This window comes from Natrix helvetica (assembly GCF_964273705.1).
Source record: "Natrix helvetica genome assembly, chromosome: 3".
In the NCBI taxonomy this organism is placed as follows: Eukaryota; Metazoa; Chordata; class Lepidosauria; order Squamata; family Natricidae; genus Natrix; species Natrix helvetica.
Genome location: NC_138549.1, coordinates 119622468 through 119640387, shown reverse-complemented (window position 1 = coordinate 119640387; position 17920 = coordinate 119622468). Strand labels below are relative to the sequence as shown.

Sequence of the window (17920 nt, the reverse complement as noted above, 5' to 3'; positions counted from 1 at the left end):
TTCGGGTGCCGTCCGCTAAACAGTGTCGGGGGGCGACACCCAGGAGCAGAGCCTTCTCTGTGATGGGCCCAGCCCTGTGGAATGACCTCCCCCGTGACATCAGGATTACTTCCGATCTCCGCTCCTTCCGTGTACAGCTGAAGACCCACCTCTTTCAATTATCTGGCCTGGCTCAACCGTAAATTTTTTCTTATTCCTCCTGACAGTCCTTTTAAATTTTAAATTGTGGTACTACTAATGGGGTATTTTAATGGTGACTTTTAATTGTCTAAATGTGATGTAATCTGTTACCTCCTCCGTGCATGTATGTCCGTGCATGTATGTCTTTGTATATGTGTGTATTTGGATGTCTATGTGTTTGCACATGTTTTAGGTTTTATATGTTTTATTGTACGCCGCCCCGAGTCCTGTCTGGAGAGGGAGCGGCTAATAAATTCAAATTTATTTATTTATTTATTTATGTATTACAAATTCTTTGCTCTTGAGCAGTTATAGAAATGTGCCGCCAGATTACAAACTCTCAACTTCTAAATTGGTGATGGATGGTTGGATCATCACCGTTGTATAAAAACTTAGAATTGAGATCCAAGTTTCGCAACCATAAGAAGTGTGGACATCAACTCCCAGAATTCCCCCAGCAAGCATGTGCTTTAAATGAATATTTGGATCAGATTCCTGTCAGAACAAAACAGGATTTGTTAACTTAATCTCTGCCAGCAGTGTATTCATCTAACCTGCCTCCCTGCTAACAAGATAAATACTGGGCATTATTTTGTGGAAATGCAGCCTCAGTTATGGCCCATTTATTTTCTTTCTCATTAGCAATACATTGTTTAAGCTCTTTATCAAGAGCTGGCAGATGGGTGCTCTATCTATCACCGCTGCATAGGAAATGAGGAAATTAACAGAGCCTTTCAGACTCAAGACACATAAACTAGGTGTGCCCCTGTTCCTGAAAAAATTAGCAGATTATGCGCCTGTTTCCTTGAACCTTTAAAGTATCCTTAATCAGGAACGGGCAACCTTTTGGTAGCTGATGGCCGCACAAATCTTTGAGTTGATGTTGAAAACAAAGTGTAAACAGAAGTGTATGAACTTTTGGTTTTTTTCTGCATTTTTTAAAGGAACTGTAAGGTCTTTATTCTTTTAAGCCAGGGTCACAATTCATCCTCCTGATTTTCTGAAAGACCAGAGATCATTCAGGGTTGTTATAATTGAGGAAATGTAACTGGATGTATGTTATGCAGATATTTCAGTCTTTAGCAAAGGGGAGTTTAAGAATAATGAAGGGAAGAGGAGCCCTCCCAAAGGCAAACTGCTCCTATTCCAACTCTTAAAAGCACTTTAGGTCCTGAAAAAATTATGCCAAAATTCAGGAATAATTGCTGCTAAATTTCAGTGGAATGACTTTGGGGTGAGGAGAGGTGGGTATCCACCCATTATATTGAAACTGTTTTAGAGATTATACCGGTTTCTTGCATTTTATCTAAGTCATGACTGACTTCTCATTTTCTCTTTCCTATTTCATTGTCCTTTCCTTTTGAGATAATTGCATATTGGTGTATTTCTACTCTTCCTCATGAATATGGCTCCATGGTTTCTCTCTTGCAAAACACTAGCACTTCTCACAAAAAGCAATACAAATATATTGTCTGCAGCAGTGGTGGGTTCTGGGCGGTATGGCCCGGTACAGACGTACCAGTGGGCAGTTGGGAGCAGCGGCCACCATACTGCAACAGTGGCTCGTTGGGCCCACCCACATTCCTTACCGCTTTTTGAGGGAAATGGGCCGATTGCACACACACACACACACACACAGCATACAGCGCTGTGTGACTTCCGCCGAGCAGCAGGAGCATCACAGGGTGTTGGTGTGTGCATGCATGTACAGCGTGACTGCCTGAGGTGGATGCCCAGACCCATCGCAGCGTACCGGTTGTGACGGGATCCTGAACCCACCATTGGTCTGCAGCATCTCAAAAATTTAGAGCTGTAACCATAATTTGTAAAATTAAACATACAACAGATTACAACAATAAAATTAAATATACAGTTCTAGGATTTTTTTTTCATAAAACCACCACCAGCAAGTATCTAAATTTGAACCTATGACCCAAGTTTTCTCTTTCCCCCAACCCTAGGGCAGGACTAGAATTTGCTAAATTTCTTATGAAAAGTTTGTATCCACATAGAACTGCAACTTGTGCAAAAGAACATATATAACTCACAAATGAAGGCAAATACAGTATATGTGTCCCAGGATAATGATGCAAAATTGGATTTAGGTTAGTCACTGTGACCAGAGATTTTCTCTTCCGAGCTTTCTGGAATCTCTGGTCCCCTTGACAGACCCAAATTCGTTTTCACATATGTAACTATTGATTCTGTCTGGTGTTTGATCCCAAAATGCCCTTTTAGAGATTGCTCTGCATTGTTTGGTACTTTAAGGCAGTGTTTCCCAACCTTGGCAACTTGAAGATGTCTGGACTTCAACTCCCAGAATTCCCCAGCCAGCAAATGCTGGCTGGGGAATTCTGGGAGTTGAAGTCCAGACATCTTCAAGTTGCCAAGGTTGGGAAACACTGCTTTAAGGTATCAATAACATGAAATATTATGTTTGAACATTGCCAGTGATTCTGCAGCAGTGATTGTCTGTTGCTATGTTTAATTTTTGTTTGTCTAGCTAACTGCAGTGATATTGATTCCACCTCTGGTTGAACAGAAAATTGCAACCATATTATGTGAACATAAGCCCTGCCACACTAGGTACCTATGCACCAAGATCCCAGGCTAACATTACCCATTTGGTTATAAACAACCAAACCTTTTTTAGAAAATTAATGTATATTTTAACTTTATTTGTGCCTGAATAAGGAAACCAGCTATGCTAATAAAATGCTAACACATTTATAATTCTTTAAAGGATTTTTCTGACATAGCTAGGACTATCTACTGTTGCATGTGGACTTCAGATTTATAGCTATGTCATTGCTGCATCACTTGTGCATGTCTGCTTTTATAATACTTATGCACAGGACATTTACCCAGATGGTAGCTATGTGGAAAGTGTATTCTCCTAGATTGTTTTTGATTTAGGATTTGAAGTGATGTGAATATCACTACACAATACAGTTCATTAGTTCTTGAAGATAGCCTATCATTCAAGGTTGGAATGAAGCTGATTTGTAGTTTATGTAGGCAGTATCTACTAAGCCTTAGTGGAGCAATACGTTAATTATTGCTTTCTGAAATACTGAGTCAAACGCCTTTTCATAGTCAATGAAAGCCATGCACAAAATTATGGTGTTCTCATTGTGCCTTTCAATGACTTGTTGAAGAAACTGGATGTGATCCATTGTGCTGTAGCCACTTCTGAACCCTACCTGCTCCTTTGGCTGTGCATCATTTAATGTTCTCAATATTTTTTTTGCTACCTTGGTAAAAGCCTTGTAGATGACTGAAAGAAGGCTTATTGGACGATAGTTCTTTAAATCATCTTGAGCCCCTTTCTTGTGTATAAGAATCACTTCAATATTTTTTCATGCAAAAGCTATTTTTTCTTCTGAGGCATCTCGAGTATAGTCTTCTAGTATCTTGAGTAAACTGTGACCACCAGCTTTCAAGATGTCAACAGTCATTCCTTGTAGCTTTGCCATTTTTCATTGATTTTATGGCACTTGATACTTCCTCCACTGGGATATCTGGCATTTCCTCTTTCATGGGTATTATTACTTTTGAGTGATAGTAATCTTTGTACATCTCTGAATAGAATTTTCCAGTTATTTTTAACATTTCCTGTCTTGTTTTACACAGAGAGCCATCTTCACATTTTAATGCAAAAGCCTTCTTTCTTGTATATATTTAGAGTGTGCATTTTATTAATCCCTTTGTTTTCTTCAATTGCCTTTTTCACAAGCTTTATGTTAAACTGAAGTGTTTTTTCTTGGATCCTATAAATGAACAGTCAGCTACCAACCTGCTAGCCTGTACTGTTAGGGTAATAATGTACAATGGGCAGTGGTTACTAAGGAATACATAACCTTTAACCTTCTTGGTATGGAAATAAATTAGCAAAAAATACAGAAGAGAACCATAGAAAATGAAAAGTCTGAGTAGGGTAGTTAGTGGGGACTAACTTATCAGTAGAAACAACAGGACCAAAGCTGCTTCCTAGATAATAATTTATTGGGAATTATCATTCAAAATGAGTTAGAGTTATGATGACAAAAGGCCTCTGGCAGCAGGATTTGCCAGCCCAGGAAGAGCCTGTGGTTGTAGCTTGGAAAAAGGTACAGACATGCCCCCTTCATTGTTGGGATGTTCAGAACTAGAAAAAGGCAAGGGGAGAGAAGGATGTTCTTCAGTGACTACAATGACAGTGTCATTAGCAGAAGCTGGAGCTTCTTCGTGTACTTTGGTCTGTTCATCAACTGTAGTAGAAGCAAGACCTTCTTCTTGTACTTTAGTCTGTCCATCAATTTTAGCAGAGGAACGACGTTTCTGCCAGCGACGGCGAAAGCAATAGCAACAGCTGCAAAAGATGGACAGAGATGCACTTAACTAGAAACATGTGAACCCCAAAAGACATCCAAACCACTGTTTTCCCAGAACAACATTCTCTTTCCCATGAGTTGTGTTTTTCAATTCTCTAGGAACTTACATAGCATAGTGATAAATATCATATACTAAAAAGAAGTTTTGTAATAAATTGCTAATGTAAAATAAAGTTTTAGGTAATTATACCTAAATTACTTGATTAGATAATTATAACGACTGTAGATCATAATTCTTCTTTAGACTGATTCATTTAAACTGATTACTCATAAATCTATCTGGCTATGAAATTTTACAAGAGTGAAATAAGATAGGAAATGAGAGTAGTCAGAACTTACATCACAATGAGACAGAGGCAACCAAGTGGAGGCACGACAAAGGCTATCATCACTACAGAAAATCGACGTGAAGGAGGGACTATATGAAGACAGATTAGGGGATCCTCAGCATTCAAAGTCAAACCTCCTATACAGTTATAGTATCAATCCCAATTAAGTATTATATATGGAAGGAAACAGGAAACTAGGGCACATAAATATTGGGACCAAGCACTCCAGTGAATCTAAATGTATGTTCTTCTATGTTCACCTGCTACTTTTTCATTTCCACTTGCTACTGTATAAATCTTCCCAAACCTAGTGTTCTTCCCACGTGTTAAGACTACGCATGTATGACGATTTGCAACTAGGCCAGTAAACTACATGTTTGTATTTATTTACAAATAGAATTATAAAAAAAAATAGAGCCTTGGAAACTATTTTTCAGACACCTCCATAACTATACTCACAGACTCATGGAATATCTCACTACTTCCTTCAATTTATGTCACTGAAAGAAAAACACTGAGAGGCCAAACAAGGCCCAATGTTAACTCCATTTATGCTTTTAGCATGGATTTCTTAAGATGTATGAGTAATGTTAGTAGGGCTATGGGGTTGCTTATGATTACAACTGAAACAAGAGAAACAAAATTGAATCCTTTTCCTGCTGAAGTCCTGAAAATTCCTTCTGAAGGTAGCATTTGTATTTTTAAAAAATAATAAAAAACTGACTGCCAATAATTGCTGCCAAAAATGGGACTCTAAGAAAATATCCAATCTAATACATACCTCTCATATTCATGCAGTCTGCAGATGTTCTGGCACCAGGGTGAGAGGTAAGCCAATTGTTGTTGCATGAAATACAGAGGATTGTCCCATAGTGCAAGCTATAGCTCCCAATTGGACAGAGAACACAGCTGTCAGTGGTAGCCACACTGTATGTTCCAGGAGGGCACAAAGCTGTTCAGAAAATTGGCAGATAAAGGGAAAAAAGAAAGGATAAAGTGAAAAGAACAAATGTCATTTCTCCATTAACCTAATGCGTGGGGAGCAGAGAAGATGAATTTCAATGTTAACCACATAAGGGCAATCCCTACCAGAAGTATCTTTTTAGAAAATCTGAGCTCTTCTAAACATTTTTTTAAAGGTCTTGATTTGGAAGAATCATATGCAGTACAGGCTGATAAATAGGTAAGTCCCTACATTTGGACAGATTCTGCCTGGGTTCCAAGATACACCTGACAGAACTACAGAAAACATTATATGAAAAAGACAAGACAAAGGGATAGGAACAGAATGGGTAAAAGACTTCCCACAGCATAGAGAGAAACAGAAGTTTATAGACCAAAGACAGTTTCTGAAGACAGATGAGGCAGTAGCTTTTGGATCACCTGCTTAACTCACTACAGCAGTCGGGACAGCGTGACTGTAGCTCCTGTGTCTGTCCATAACCATCGTGGCACTTTCCATCTTCTAAGAAATTGAAAAAGGTATTGACAAAAGAAACATCGGAACCATTTGATGTTTCCAGAGAAAAGTTTTTATTGTTCTCCATAAATTCAGTCATGGCTTCCTTGGCCTGTAAAGCAATGGGTCAAGAAAAGAAAACTTTTGGAGCCACAAAGTAAAGCAGATAACCACTTTCTTAAGAGTGTGTGTGTACGTTTGTGAGTAGTCGAAAAAAGAAGTAAACAAATAAGTGAACAGAAAATTTAGGTGGTCAGCAATTGCTGGTAATGTTACATATATTCCATAAAAGTGAGTAGGCAAAATTTAGTTAATTGTATACTAAATGTCTTATGGATAAAAGCATGCATCAACTGTTTCAACAGACTTGCTGTTTGATGTTCTTGATTCCCACCCCACAGTACATAGCCCCACCATCATAGATCAATTAAGTATCAACTATTAGTTTGAGGATGCAAAATGCATATTTACAGATTCTGATTAGATGTAAGTGTAGTGACAAGAACAGAACAGAAAAAACTATGCATCCCGTTGACCTTTGCCAGATATGGTTGATCCAAGTACATGAAACCTCTTGTTGCATTTTGAAAGACAAGCTTTCCAGCAGGCATTTGGTGAAAATGTAACTAGATCTAAAACCCAGTAAGTCATTTCCTAGTGGGACAAATATCAAACCTCCTGTAGATTTTTCTGGACTGCCGAGTGGTAACATTCTAATGCCATCGAATCAATCTGAGGGTAGCAGGATTTATCCCAGTCGTTTCCAAATGGAGTTACTGGAAAACATAAAATACATTACTATTCTTGTACTGTTCTTCACTGCTCTAACCAATAGATTCTCTTTTTTAGCACCACAGAGAATCCAAACATCCGGCAATACTGCAAAATAATAATACACAAAACATTTTAATCACAATCTTTTTTTGATAGTGTTCTGGGCTCTTTGGAGAAATGCTTTGTAAAATCATTGACAGCATACTACTTGCTTTCCCCCAGTTTGCATGCATGAAGATTACAATGGCTAAACTTTAGAGAGTTGGACATGGTGGCTCAGTGGCTAAGACGCTGAGCTTGTCCATCAGAAAGGTCGGCAGTTTGGCGGTTCAAATCCCTAGTGCTGCACAACAGAGTGAGCTCCCGTTACTTGTTCCAGCTTCTGCCAACCTAGCAGTTCTAAAGCACATAAAAATGCAAATAGAAAAATAGGGAACACCTTTGGTGGGAAGGTAACTGCGTTCTGTGCGGCTTTGACTTTTAGTCATGCCGGTCACATGACCATGGAGACGTCTTTGGACAACACTGCCTCTTCAGCTTTGAAACAGAGATGAGCACCGCTCCCTAGAGTCGGGAATATCTAGCACATATGTGCAAGGGAAACCTTTACCTACTTCACAATATATTTATATAATAGTCCTTGCCCCTCAAACAAGAGCTTTTCCAGTATTCCAAGAAAACAAGTCTTTACCCAAAATTTATTATGGGCAATAGACAGTGACTTCAGAGAAAATGTAACTCTGAAAGTTTGAAAGCCAAACTTAAAGTAGAAAAATCTTATTTTCTGCATGAATCTTTCCTATGCTAAATAAACTTCACTTTCTCCCCAAAGTACAACTGAAATATATCTTCCTGATTTCATCAGGGAGTCTCCAAACCGTATCCCTTTTTGGCTCTGACCTTTTAGCTCTACTTGGAGGTTGAACTCATCCAAAGGCTTCTCCACAGTAGGAAAGCAAGTGGTGCTCCCAGAAAGGAGCTCACAATGGAGCTGGAACACCAATTGACTCAGCTGTGCGTGTAGACTTCTCACAAACTCACGTGTCAATGGCTTATCACATGAGTTACTCTGAAAAATTAGGAGGACCTCTAATTCTCCACGTATGTGATACCCTGAGAAAAGGAACAAAATTAAATTTAAATTTAAATTCCACTACAAGGTTACGGAGTGCACCACATCATAGCAATCAGGAAGAAAAGATCAGATTCTAAATTCTGGAAACAATAATGAATTCTTTAAAAATTGAAAAGGTATGTTGGCATTTGGCTAGAGGATCCAGTCACGGGAAAGCTGTTTTCTTCATACTTGTTTCTGAAATACATTTTCTTCCATAATCTCTCCATATAATCAAATAAATCAAATCAAACATTGTTCTCTCATCAAGCTTCCATAGCATTGGTTTCCTGTTGTTTAGCTATCCCTCATAACAGCAGAGATATACTCACCCACCACTGTATGAGAGAAAGTCATAGTATGGAGCTGGTCTTCCTCTGTGAAAGAGATGGAACAGGTATAGCGTCCACTCTCCTCAGCACGAAAATCATGCAAAATCAGGGACGCACCAGAATGGAGAGTTAGGTTTTCTGGAAAGCAGACAATAAAGTCGTATCATTCAAGAATGGCAAATTCATCTTAGTCAATCCACCAAGGCACCTACACTGAACTAGAAATTTTATTTATTCATTTATTAAAGAAATGTATATGGCTGCCCAAATCACAAGGAGTCACTCCTGACAGCTTTCAATATTCAAATCTCACAGTGTACGAACCCATAACCCACTCCCCAGCCATTTAAGAGTCCTTTTGGAAACGAATCTTCTCCAATACAAGCTCTCTCGCTTTGTCCAGTTCATGAAACCTTGAAACCTAATTTCTCCTGATTTTATGACTATCCCACATAAAATCAGTTATTTAACCTTACTTTTTCATATCATGCCTTCACTAAAAATGTACCTTATGAAGTTTGAACTTAAAAATTAAATATAAATATATCATAACCTCAGTGTTTCCAAAAATATCTCGGTGATGCCAGATAGGTTACTCTCAGATGGACCATGGGGGAAGGAGGGCTAAAGGGAACCAAGGGGTTAGTCCTGTATTGGTGCACAGGAACTTTAGATTCCACTTGACTCTACTGCAATCAGCATCTCTTAGTAAAGGTTCCTTTTCACTTCAAGCAAATGGAGTTGAGAGTTTTACTTCCCTAGGAGATCAGACTGGGGCAGGTCCGACAGGTGCTTGGAATTTATTCCTACTATAAAATATTTATAAAGTATTTGAATTCAGCTCTCCAAAAATCTGAGGCAGCGTAATCTAAAGAAGCACTGAAAGCAATAACATATTCATATATACTTCCACAAGAAAAAATGCTATTTCCTGCTGTTCTCTATAAGGAAATCTCCAGCCCTGAGCAACAAAGCCGAACCTCCATTTTCCAGGCTCCAGATGTAGGTAGGATTCATACCAATCACAACATCTGTTTTCTCAGGCTTGCATGGTACAGTGAATTCCTTGGCCCCAATGTGGACAAAAATAAGTTCTGAAAGAAATGAAAGTGAGGTAGAGTCCTAAGACAGTAGGATGACAAGATTCTTCAGCTGTATTAATGTATAATTCTAAATAATACCTATATTTATGACTGGACAGAACATGACCCATGACTAGAGATTTAAGACTTTAATATCCAGGGGTTACACATGTGGAAAAGCTAAATACTCCCACCTATTTTTAGAGATCTCAAAGTCTTCCTGGAAAAGTATAATTCAACTTTATTAATTTTTTTACCTGTCTCTTTCTCTTCAATAGGTGCTTGCCCTGAAAAAGTTTCATTATCAGACTTGTACAAATCAAGAAAGAGTGCATGGCCTGAAAAACAAGGTAAAACCTCAGCAAGCTGCTATGGCTGGAAATTATTCTACATTCAAAGTAAATACTTTTCTTTCAATGTTTACAAAACTGTCTTTTCCAGTATAATGGTACACTGCAACTCCTGAACGTAGCTCACACCTACCAACAAAGAGTAAGGTAAAAGTAAATCAGAATATCATATCAGATCTTTGGATCACAATCTGATTTTATAAGGATTTCTCACTCCCAGTTTGATAACAACCAATATAATATATTCATTACAGTTGGCCTTGTTCTAATACAGTGAGCCACAAATCAGGATTTACAGCTAGTTGAATTCACCAGTTTCCTCATAATCACTGGAGATCAGGTGGCCAAATCACAATCAGTGCACTTACTGTACTGCTTCCACCATTGCCTTGCTGTATTTAACTTCAATCCATTGTTTGGCAAAGTTACATCAGTGACTGAAAAGTGGCTCACTGAAACTAATAGCAGTACATACTATAAGTAGCAATGTGAGTCTTAAGAAAACTGAGAGTAAGGAACAGATCTGAAATATAGTTACTGAGTTCTCAGGTGTTGTCAAGCATAACTGTGATCTCATAACCAATCTTTTATCCGTTCCCCCCATGTAAATGGGAGTATGTAAAGTGTGATTTCTTTGTATTATGAATCTAACCATCCCAAGTTATTAATATTCAAATATCACTTTATGAGAATTTTCTTGACTAGGAAGCTTGTGCTTATAATTTTCACTATTAGGGCATAGGGAACCTAAAGTAACTCAACAAATAATATTTAGTTTGGGAGATTTTTTGTACACAATTTAATATGTCTTTTAAAACAGAAGAGATGGCAACACAACTATAATCATTATTTGCCAAGAAATATGAACTCCCATGCTTTTAAAATTGAAAATGTAGAGATGGGTATTTGTATAACTGGATAGCTCTCAAATGTCTAAATGTTTACTGAATAGACTACAAATATATAGAAACTCTGTATGTTATGTCTTAGAGCGCTTGCTCAAAATATGACTCAAGAGTGAATATTTATTTTAATAAATGAGTAGCATTCTCCTATTAGCTCTACCTCCTGTTTACTCTTCTCACCTCCCACATCTCTCCTTCCATTTGCCCTTGCCTTCGCTTGATGTGTTTTAAGCTTCTAAATAAAATGAATCGTCCACGTCTGTGATTTAGGACTTCACCCAAACTTAAGTTTTTCATGAAATAACAGACAGCCATTTTGCCTGGGGGCCAAGATGAGCGTTGGTCTATTTCATCTGCTAATGGCCGAGTCAATTCGTTTTTTGAATGTTCCCAATAAACAGAACTAAATTACTGATAAATATTGCTCATCAGTATGGAGGTGCCATCATGGGAAAAGCTGAATCTTCAATCTTTTGCCCCTAGAGCTACAACACAATAGCCCTATATAGTTCCATCTATTAAAGGCTTGTCTTATTCAAGGCATTCTACATCCCCCGGAATCTCAGCCTCCAAGCAATGGGAATCAGAATAACAGAGTTGGAAGGGACTTTATAGGTCATCTAGTCCAACCCCCCACCTCCACCCCGCCTAAGCAAGAGACCCTACACAATTTCTGACAGATGTCGGTCCAGTCTCTTCAAATGGTGAAGCTCCCACCCTTCTAGGACCGGCCACCTCACTGCAGTCCATCTCCATACCAGGTCTCTCCCAAAGAAAGAGGATTATGACACCCAAAGCAACTCCAACCCTTCGACCTGACATGGACATGTAGCCAGACTCGAGGATAATTTGCTCCGCGCCGGAGGGCGTTCCCACCCTATCACCATAGTAACGAGAGGGAGGAAAGGCATTCTACGCATCCTCCTTAGTTACCCCCTCAAAGCCCTCTGTGACTCCGCGACCGCTTACCGGCCCCGCCCCTCCTTTGGAAGCGTCGGCTACATCACCAGCCCCCCTCTCCTCCTCCTGGTCGCCGGTGATTGCGTAAGCTGCCTACGTCATCAGAACGCGAGTCTTGGAAAGCGTACCTTGGCGAAGTGTTTTGTGTACGAAACGCGGTCTTGAGCCGCGCGGGCTGCGAAACTTTGTGGGCAGGAGGAGTAAGGAAGGGGGCGGCGAAATTTATTGCGCGGGAACGCGAACACGCTTCCTCCCCCCCCCCGGCTTTTTCTTGAGTTTGGTGCCGGGGTTTTTCTGAGTGGAGAGCTATGAAGCCCCCGTCGAGGCTGCGATCGGCGCCCGCCCGCTTCCGCCTGGACCCCGCAATCCGGGTTTGGACGGATCGAGAAAAGCGGCGTCTTCTCCAGGCTTTGAGAGCTCAAGCCCAGACTGCGGGCCCGCTGCGGCCGGGACAGCTGAAGAAATACTTGCCTTCCAGAAATGAAGATGAAGTGAGTATAGGCGGAGTCTGCGGGTTGGGATCACTTAAAAGGCTTCTTCCTAAAACGAAAGGCAGGAAGATCTGAAGGATTTGTGGCAACAGAGGAACTGCTAGTCTATTTAGACTGCGATAAGATCACACGAAGTACACAGGCTACACATATAAAACATACCTATTTCTAACAGTACAGCTGAAACAATCAACAGGTCATGCTATGCATCTATTTCTTTGCCGTATTATACTTGCTTTTATACTATGGCCTATAATTACTTACTGTTATGGGTTGAACCGTTTTCGGTTATCCTAGTCACTATTTAATCTGGACATTCATATCTTTCATTTTAACATGGTCCATTTTGAGTTTCAGCTGCACAAATACGAGATTAATAATACCAATAATCTACCTTCAAGATGGGAATATAATATATTTCTACTTGTGAAATGGGTTTGAAAGTGACAGGCGAGTGCCTTAGAGTGATGCAAACAGGACATTTAAAGATGGAATGGAAGACACCAGCCCTCCAAGCTTTTGAAAACAAGGAGAGAGAAGAACTAATTACAAACCCTTGTCTCTTATCATAAAAGAATGTGGAACATACACTAAGAGTCTACCTTGCATTGTGGTCAACTGAGTGTGTAGCTTTTGAATGGTAAAACATAAGGCTTTTCCTCTTGAACTGTAAAAGAAGCCTACATGTGAAACAGCAAAACTTTCTTATGTCTAAAGAAATGGAACCACTATGAATAAGATTTCCCATGTTTAAGAATTCATCATCAAGCCAAATTTAAATCAAAGCTGAAGTATGTTAATAGAAAAATGTTTGACTTCCTATTTGTGTGTATCAAATAGCATACATGGAGTCTTCCCATAATTAAATCCTCAAAATTACAATTCTGGGATGTGACTTGGGACTAATTATTTCTCAGGTCCAAAATACCCATGAAATGGGTTCCATGAGATAAAAAAGGGGGGAAAGGGTACTTGAATAAACCAGCTTTCTATTAGTAAAGTTTTGTCTCTTAATAAGGTGTTCCAGTTTGTTTAACTAGCAGGTTACATAGGTTAAAACAGTTTGAAAATATCTGGATCAGATTCTCCTGAGTATTATATATGACTTCATAGTACTTTACGGCCCTCTCTAAGCAGTTTACAGTGTCAGCGTATTGCCCCCAAAAAGCTGGGTCCCCATTTTACCAACCTCGGAAGGATGGAAGGCTGCATCAACCTTGAGCCAGTCAGGATCAAACTCCTGGCAGTGGGCAGAGTTTGCCTGCAATCCTGCATTCTAAACACAATGCCATCACAGCTCTTAGGATTCACTTTACACTTAGCGTTTTGGCTAAAGAATTTTCATTAATGGATGACTCTAGTTCTCCATTTTTGAAAATGTAAAGTTCAGTAGATGTCTCAATTTGTTTGTGCAATCAGCAAAACTAACAGTTGGGGGCTTTCATGAAATGGGCTGGATATAACTATTTCTATGACTGACAAAGCTCAGTTACAGAAAACAAAATAATTCTGCTTTGATTGTAATCTTTCTCTTTTGCACCAGGAATAAACTGCAGTTTTTTTCTGAAAATAACCATTTTCAGTGCTGAAAACCATTTAAGAGTAGAATGTGCCTTCTTCTAAACATTCATGTGTGATATTTTGCAGATCTTAGCATTTGTAGACCTGCTGAAAGAACGTGTGGCAAGGGAAGCAGTCAAGGCACAGTATCGATATCGCCAGTGCAAAGAGAAGGATGCCCCAATTCCAGCACCTATAGAGGTCTGAAATTATTGAAAGTATGGTTTCAAAAATAAGACATGTAGGTAAAAGATACTCATTTATTGTGTCCTACTCTCTATTCCAGGTATGGATTCGTTTAGCTAAGAAGTTAACAGGTTGCCTTGAGGATGCAGTAACAGCTGCTTTTTCCCAGGTAACATTGATACCCTTCCCATGACATAATCTTATTAAGATAAATATTTCTATGAATATAATAATTTCTGAAATTTTTAAGTTTGGATATGCAAATGTTCTCTTGAAACAAGCAGGTCTGCCATTGGTAACTACAGCTATTCAATCTTTGATTTTCAACTTTCCAAGCAAAGATGCAGTAGTTGAAAATATACTCTATAGAGAATTTCTGTTTTCTGGCACTTTAGTTATTGGATATTTTTTCTTCTGATTATCTTACTTAGGTTTTAACAATTGCATCTGCAGAGCCACTCTCTTTGCTTCACTCTGTGCCACCAAAGCCTGTAGAAGTAAATACTACTCAATGCATGGCCCCAACTGTTTCTAGCAAGAATATGAAATCCAATACAGAATCTGAAGAAGCAACTACATCATCAGATGTAGAACAGTTGACCCCTGCAGAAAATGGTGAATTACATGTGGACTTTGAAAAGATATACAAGTATCTTTCAGTCATCTCACGGGGATCTAAAGCACCAGAACTACCACCTGGTGGTAAGTCAGGATTTAGACCAAGGTGAAAAGATAAAATGAACTATTCCTGCATCTGGAGTTATATCTATTTATTTTTTTGTGGCAGTAATTGTTTTATTTACTCTTATCTTTAAATCTTAGTTGCCCTTACATCTACTTTTTAATATTGTGTTGTTCTTTATCATAAATTTCATTTTTGTAAACTGCTCCAGGTTCTTATTGAAGGGAAGACTCTTAAATTGCATAAAAGCTGCAGGGAATGAAAAAGCCCTAGAACTGGAAAGAACATATTGAACGGTCTCCAAGGTTTTCAGTACATTTGAAAGCTTATTTGCCAATAAAGGAGAATATTTGTAGCTCAGGGTTGAAATCATGGATCCTTAGTGCTCTCTGAGCTTGGTAGTTTTTAATCTAGACGTTTCATCACCAAACTAGGTAACATCATTAGTGCTGCCCTGTCAGTGTTAATGGGAGTGGTCCTGGAGGTTCTGCTGTTCCCAGTGGCATTTGATTGGACTGTTTACTGATATCTAGTTTGGCACTTCTTAATTATGGTAGTAGAACCTTCAAGATAACATACGTTAACATTGACAAGGGAAAATATTAGCACTGATGATGTCACCTAATTTGGGTAATGAAATATTTGCAAAAAAACTATCAAGCTGAGAACACCAAGGATCCCCAAAGCTTATTTATTCCAAGTGTGACTGGTGAGAGATATGATATCTTTTTAATTGCAATATTGATGTGTGAAACCTATAAAACGAGCAATATTAACAGTGAAGGAAGCAAGAATATGGCAGTTGGATAAGAATTTGAGATTTTGGTTGTGTTGTTGGTGTGAATTACACATATACTGTATATACAAATTTACAAACTCAACTAGTTATTTCACTTTACAGTTTCAAAATTTCACTATAGGAATCAGTAGAAATTCAAAATAAAGTAGTTCCCTAGTTTCCCAGTTGTAGAGATACAAAAAAAGGTCCATAAGGCTCCACCTGCAATGCATTCTACAGAAAAATTACCCATTATAAACTATAATAAACAAAAGAGCAGTTACGAAACATATAGTCTGTACTGCAATATTTTAAAAAATTTTCCCATTCAATATTCTAGGGACAGCTCTGTGGGCCACCTACTTTTGCACTTTTAAGATAATAAATGAAGGAAAGGCTTGTTTAGTTCCAATTCTTCCTCATGAGCTCAAAATAAAACATGTGCTTGTTTATTAGCAATGTTTATGGAACAATGGTTGAGATTTTAGAGTAGGAAAAAAATTGAAATGCAAATTTCTCCATGTGAAAATAAGAGTGAAAGTGAGCTAAGAGAATTTTCTACATATATAGTAGAGAAATTATAACTCTTATTGTAACGACCACAGTTTTCATGTACCTTTTCATTAAAAAAAACATGTTAGAAATTGCCATAAGTCTAAGACTTGGAGATAATTAAAATTCAAATAAGTTGATGCATGAAAGAGTGAACAATGGCAATTATTTTGCTAGACCTCTTGGGGAAAAGTATAGGAGAAAAAACTTGTGAAAATGTCAATTAGAAAATAAAATACAGCATGAATTAGCTCCCAGTCACTACTTACATTTTGCTTCCTTATTGCTTTCTGCAGAGTCAGCTGTTCTACTAGATCTGCTTTTGTCATTACCAGAAGAACTGAGCCAACTGGATTATAAGAAACTTAAGGGGCACATGTACAAATGCTATATTGATTTAAGTGCACACTATAAGAATGAAAAAAATACAAGTAAAGCAAAGATCAGCCCACTTGAAAACAATAATGAAGATCTTCCTGAAACGTTTTATAATGTGCCGTCAGCCAGAAATAGCTTTTTACAAGAGCAAGAGGATACTAGCTCTGGTGCTTCTTCTACAAGTGGCACAGCATCAACATCTTCCATGGATTGGAAGACGCTGGGTATTTGCCCACTTAATTCCTTTTGGTTTCCTTTGGATATTCTAGCACAAAAAAAAGAGATTTTGGAGTGAAGACTTTTTTATTATGTCATGAATGTTGTGTCTTGATATGTGTAAGAGGAAAAACAACTCATATTTTGGCCAAGCATGGTCCCTTAATTTGTTTCAGTATTTAACACTGGGTTTATGAATATGTGTATTTTAAATTAATGATATATGTGACTATTTAGAATTTTTCTTCCAAAAATCCTGAAGTTTACTGGTTATTCCTGGGAAATCGGTCTCATCTTAGAAAGTGTGTACTTACATAATTAATGTTCTGAGTATGCATGTTTGTTGTCAGGATATGGATTATTCCAGATGTATCAAATGCAATCAGTGTTATTAAAGTGTTTTTGCAGTATAATAGAGCTGAAATGTTTTTTTAGTGTTATGAAAAAGATTGTACACTCCTTTATGTATAATTGGCCAAGTTTCTTTAATTCAAGATCACTTAATCAACTTCTATGAGCTGATGGTGAGGCAAAGCTACAGTTAAATTTCTGGTTTCTTATTTCATGCCATCCCTTCATAAAAATCAGATAATTCCAAATTGAGTGAAAACTTCAAAATCTCATTTAATCTGATGTCTGCAGTATGGTCAACCTGCAGTAGCTTGATTGGTCTGCAGATCATAGATAGGAAATAATTAACATAAGTGTAGCTCTGTAATATTTTCAGTACAATATAAAAGCAATATTTTTATTTATTTACTTGCATCCTGCCTTATTTTACAAATGACTCAAGGCACCAAACATACCTAATACTCCTCCTTCCTCCTATTTTCTTCACAACAACCCTGTAAGGTGGGTTGGCCTGAGACAGAATGATTGAGAGTGAAAGTCACCCAAACTGGCTTTCATGGCTCAGGTAGGACTAGAATTCACAATCTCCTGTTTTCTAGCCTGGTGCCATAACCGCTAGACCATTAAATTATATTCTTAAATAGGTAACAGAAAATTTCACTTAGCATTGCTTGCTGTTCATGTAGAAGAGAGTCAGTGGTGGGTTCCTGCTGGATCGCACCGGATCGCGCGCACTCCCTTTCAGCGCTCCACCTGGCTCGCGCGCTCCCTTTCAGCGCTCCACCTGGCTCGCGCACTCCCTTTCAGCGCTACACCTGGCTCGCGCGCTCCCTTCCGGCGCTAAAGCCGGAAGTACAGTCTTGCCCCG

General features: G+C 38.5%; 2 protein-coding genes across 9 annotated transcripts; one reads left to right on the top strand and one right to left on the bottom strand.

The window, feature by feature from the left end:
* Nucleotides 1-4176: 4176 nt before the first annotated feature.
* LOC309389426 (zona pellucida-binding protein 2-like) lies at nucleotides 4177-11934 on the bottom strand. Of its 8 annotated transcripts, none has more exons than XM_081947763.1 (10): nucleotides 11868-11934; nucleotides 9901-9981; nucleotides 9542-9655; nucleotides 8562-8699; nucleotides 8016-8228; nucleotides 7017-7117; nucleotides 6279-6453; nucleotides 5664-5834; nucleotides 4893-4971; nucleotides 4177-4531 (listed from the first exon to the last, which is right to left on the bottom strand). In XM_081947763.1, exons 3-10 carry the CDS (start codon nucleotides 9576-9578, stop codon nucleotides 4216-4218), a joined length of 1230 nt encoding a protein of 409 aa, XP_081803889.1. In that variant the 5' UTR covers nucleotides 9579-9655; nucleotides 9901-9981; nucleotides 11868-11934; the 3' UTR covers nucleotides 4177-4215. The 8 variants fall into 8 exon arrangements, with proteins under 8 accessions (XP_081803889.1, XP_081803884.1, XP_081803885.1 ...); XM_081947758.1 differs by lacking the exon at nucleotides 11868-11934 and adding an exon at nucleotides 11657-11856; XM_081947759.1 differs by lacking the exon at nucleotides 11868-11934 and adding an exon at nucleotides 11657-11855 and having other exon boundaries at nucleotides 9901-9930.
* A 41-nt stretch (nucleotides 11935-11975) lies between these two features.
* SNAPC2 (small nuclear RNA activating complex polypeptide 2) lies at nucleotides 11976-17456 on the top strand. Its single transcript, XM_081947766.1, has 5 exons — nucleotides 11976-12349; nucleotides 13997-14110; nucleotides 14196-14264; nucleotides 14527-14797; nucleotides 16404-17456. Exons 1-5 carry the CDS (start codon nucleotides 12167-12169, stop codon nucleotides 16778-16780), a joined length of 1014 nt encoding a protein of 337 aa, XP_081803892.1. The 5' UTR covers nucleotides 11976-12166; the 3' UTR covers nucleotides 16781-17456.
* The last annotated feature ends 464 nt before the right edge of the window (nucleotides 17457-17920 follow it).

What these genes read in the sequence shown, in the direction of transcription:
- LOC309389426 (XM_081947758.1), bottom strand. Translation starts at nt 11,726, where the DNA reads ATGTCCATGTCAGGTCGAAGGGTTGGAGTTGCTTTGGGTGTCATAATC. An exon ending in TTTCTCTCATACAGTGGTGG is followed by an intron (nt 8,229 to 8,561) that starts GTGAGTATATCT and finishes TCCTTTTCTCAG; the next exon opens with GGTATCACATACGTGGAGAA. An exon ending in ACGCTGTCCCGACTGCTGTA is followed by an intron (nt 5,835 to 6,278) that starts GTGAGTTAAGCA and finishes TTTTCTGAACAG; the next exon opens with CTTTGTGCCCTCCTGGAACA.
- SNAPC2 (XM_081947766.1), top strand. Translation starts at nt 12,167, where the DNA reads ATGAAGCCCCCGTCGAGGCTGCGATCGGCGCCCGCCCGCTTCCGCCTG. An exon ending in CAATTCCAGCACCTATAGAG is followed by an intron (nt 14,111 to 14,195) that starts GTCTGAAATTAT and finishes TCTCTATTCCAG; the next exon opens with GTATGGATTCGTTTAGCTAA. An exon ending in TAACAGCTGCTTTTTCCCAG is followed by an intron (nt 14,265 to 14,526) that starts GTAACATTGATA and finishes TATCTTACTTAG; the next exon opens with GTTTTAACAATTGCATCTGC.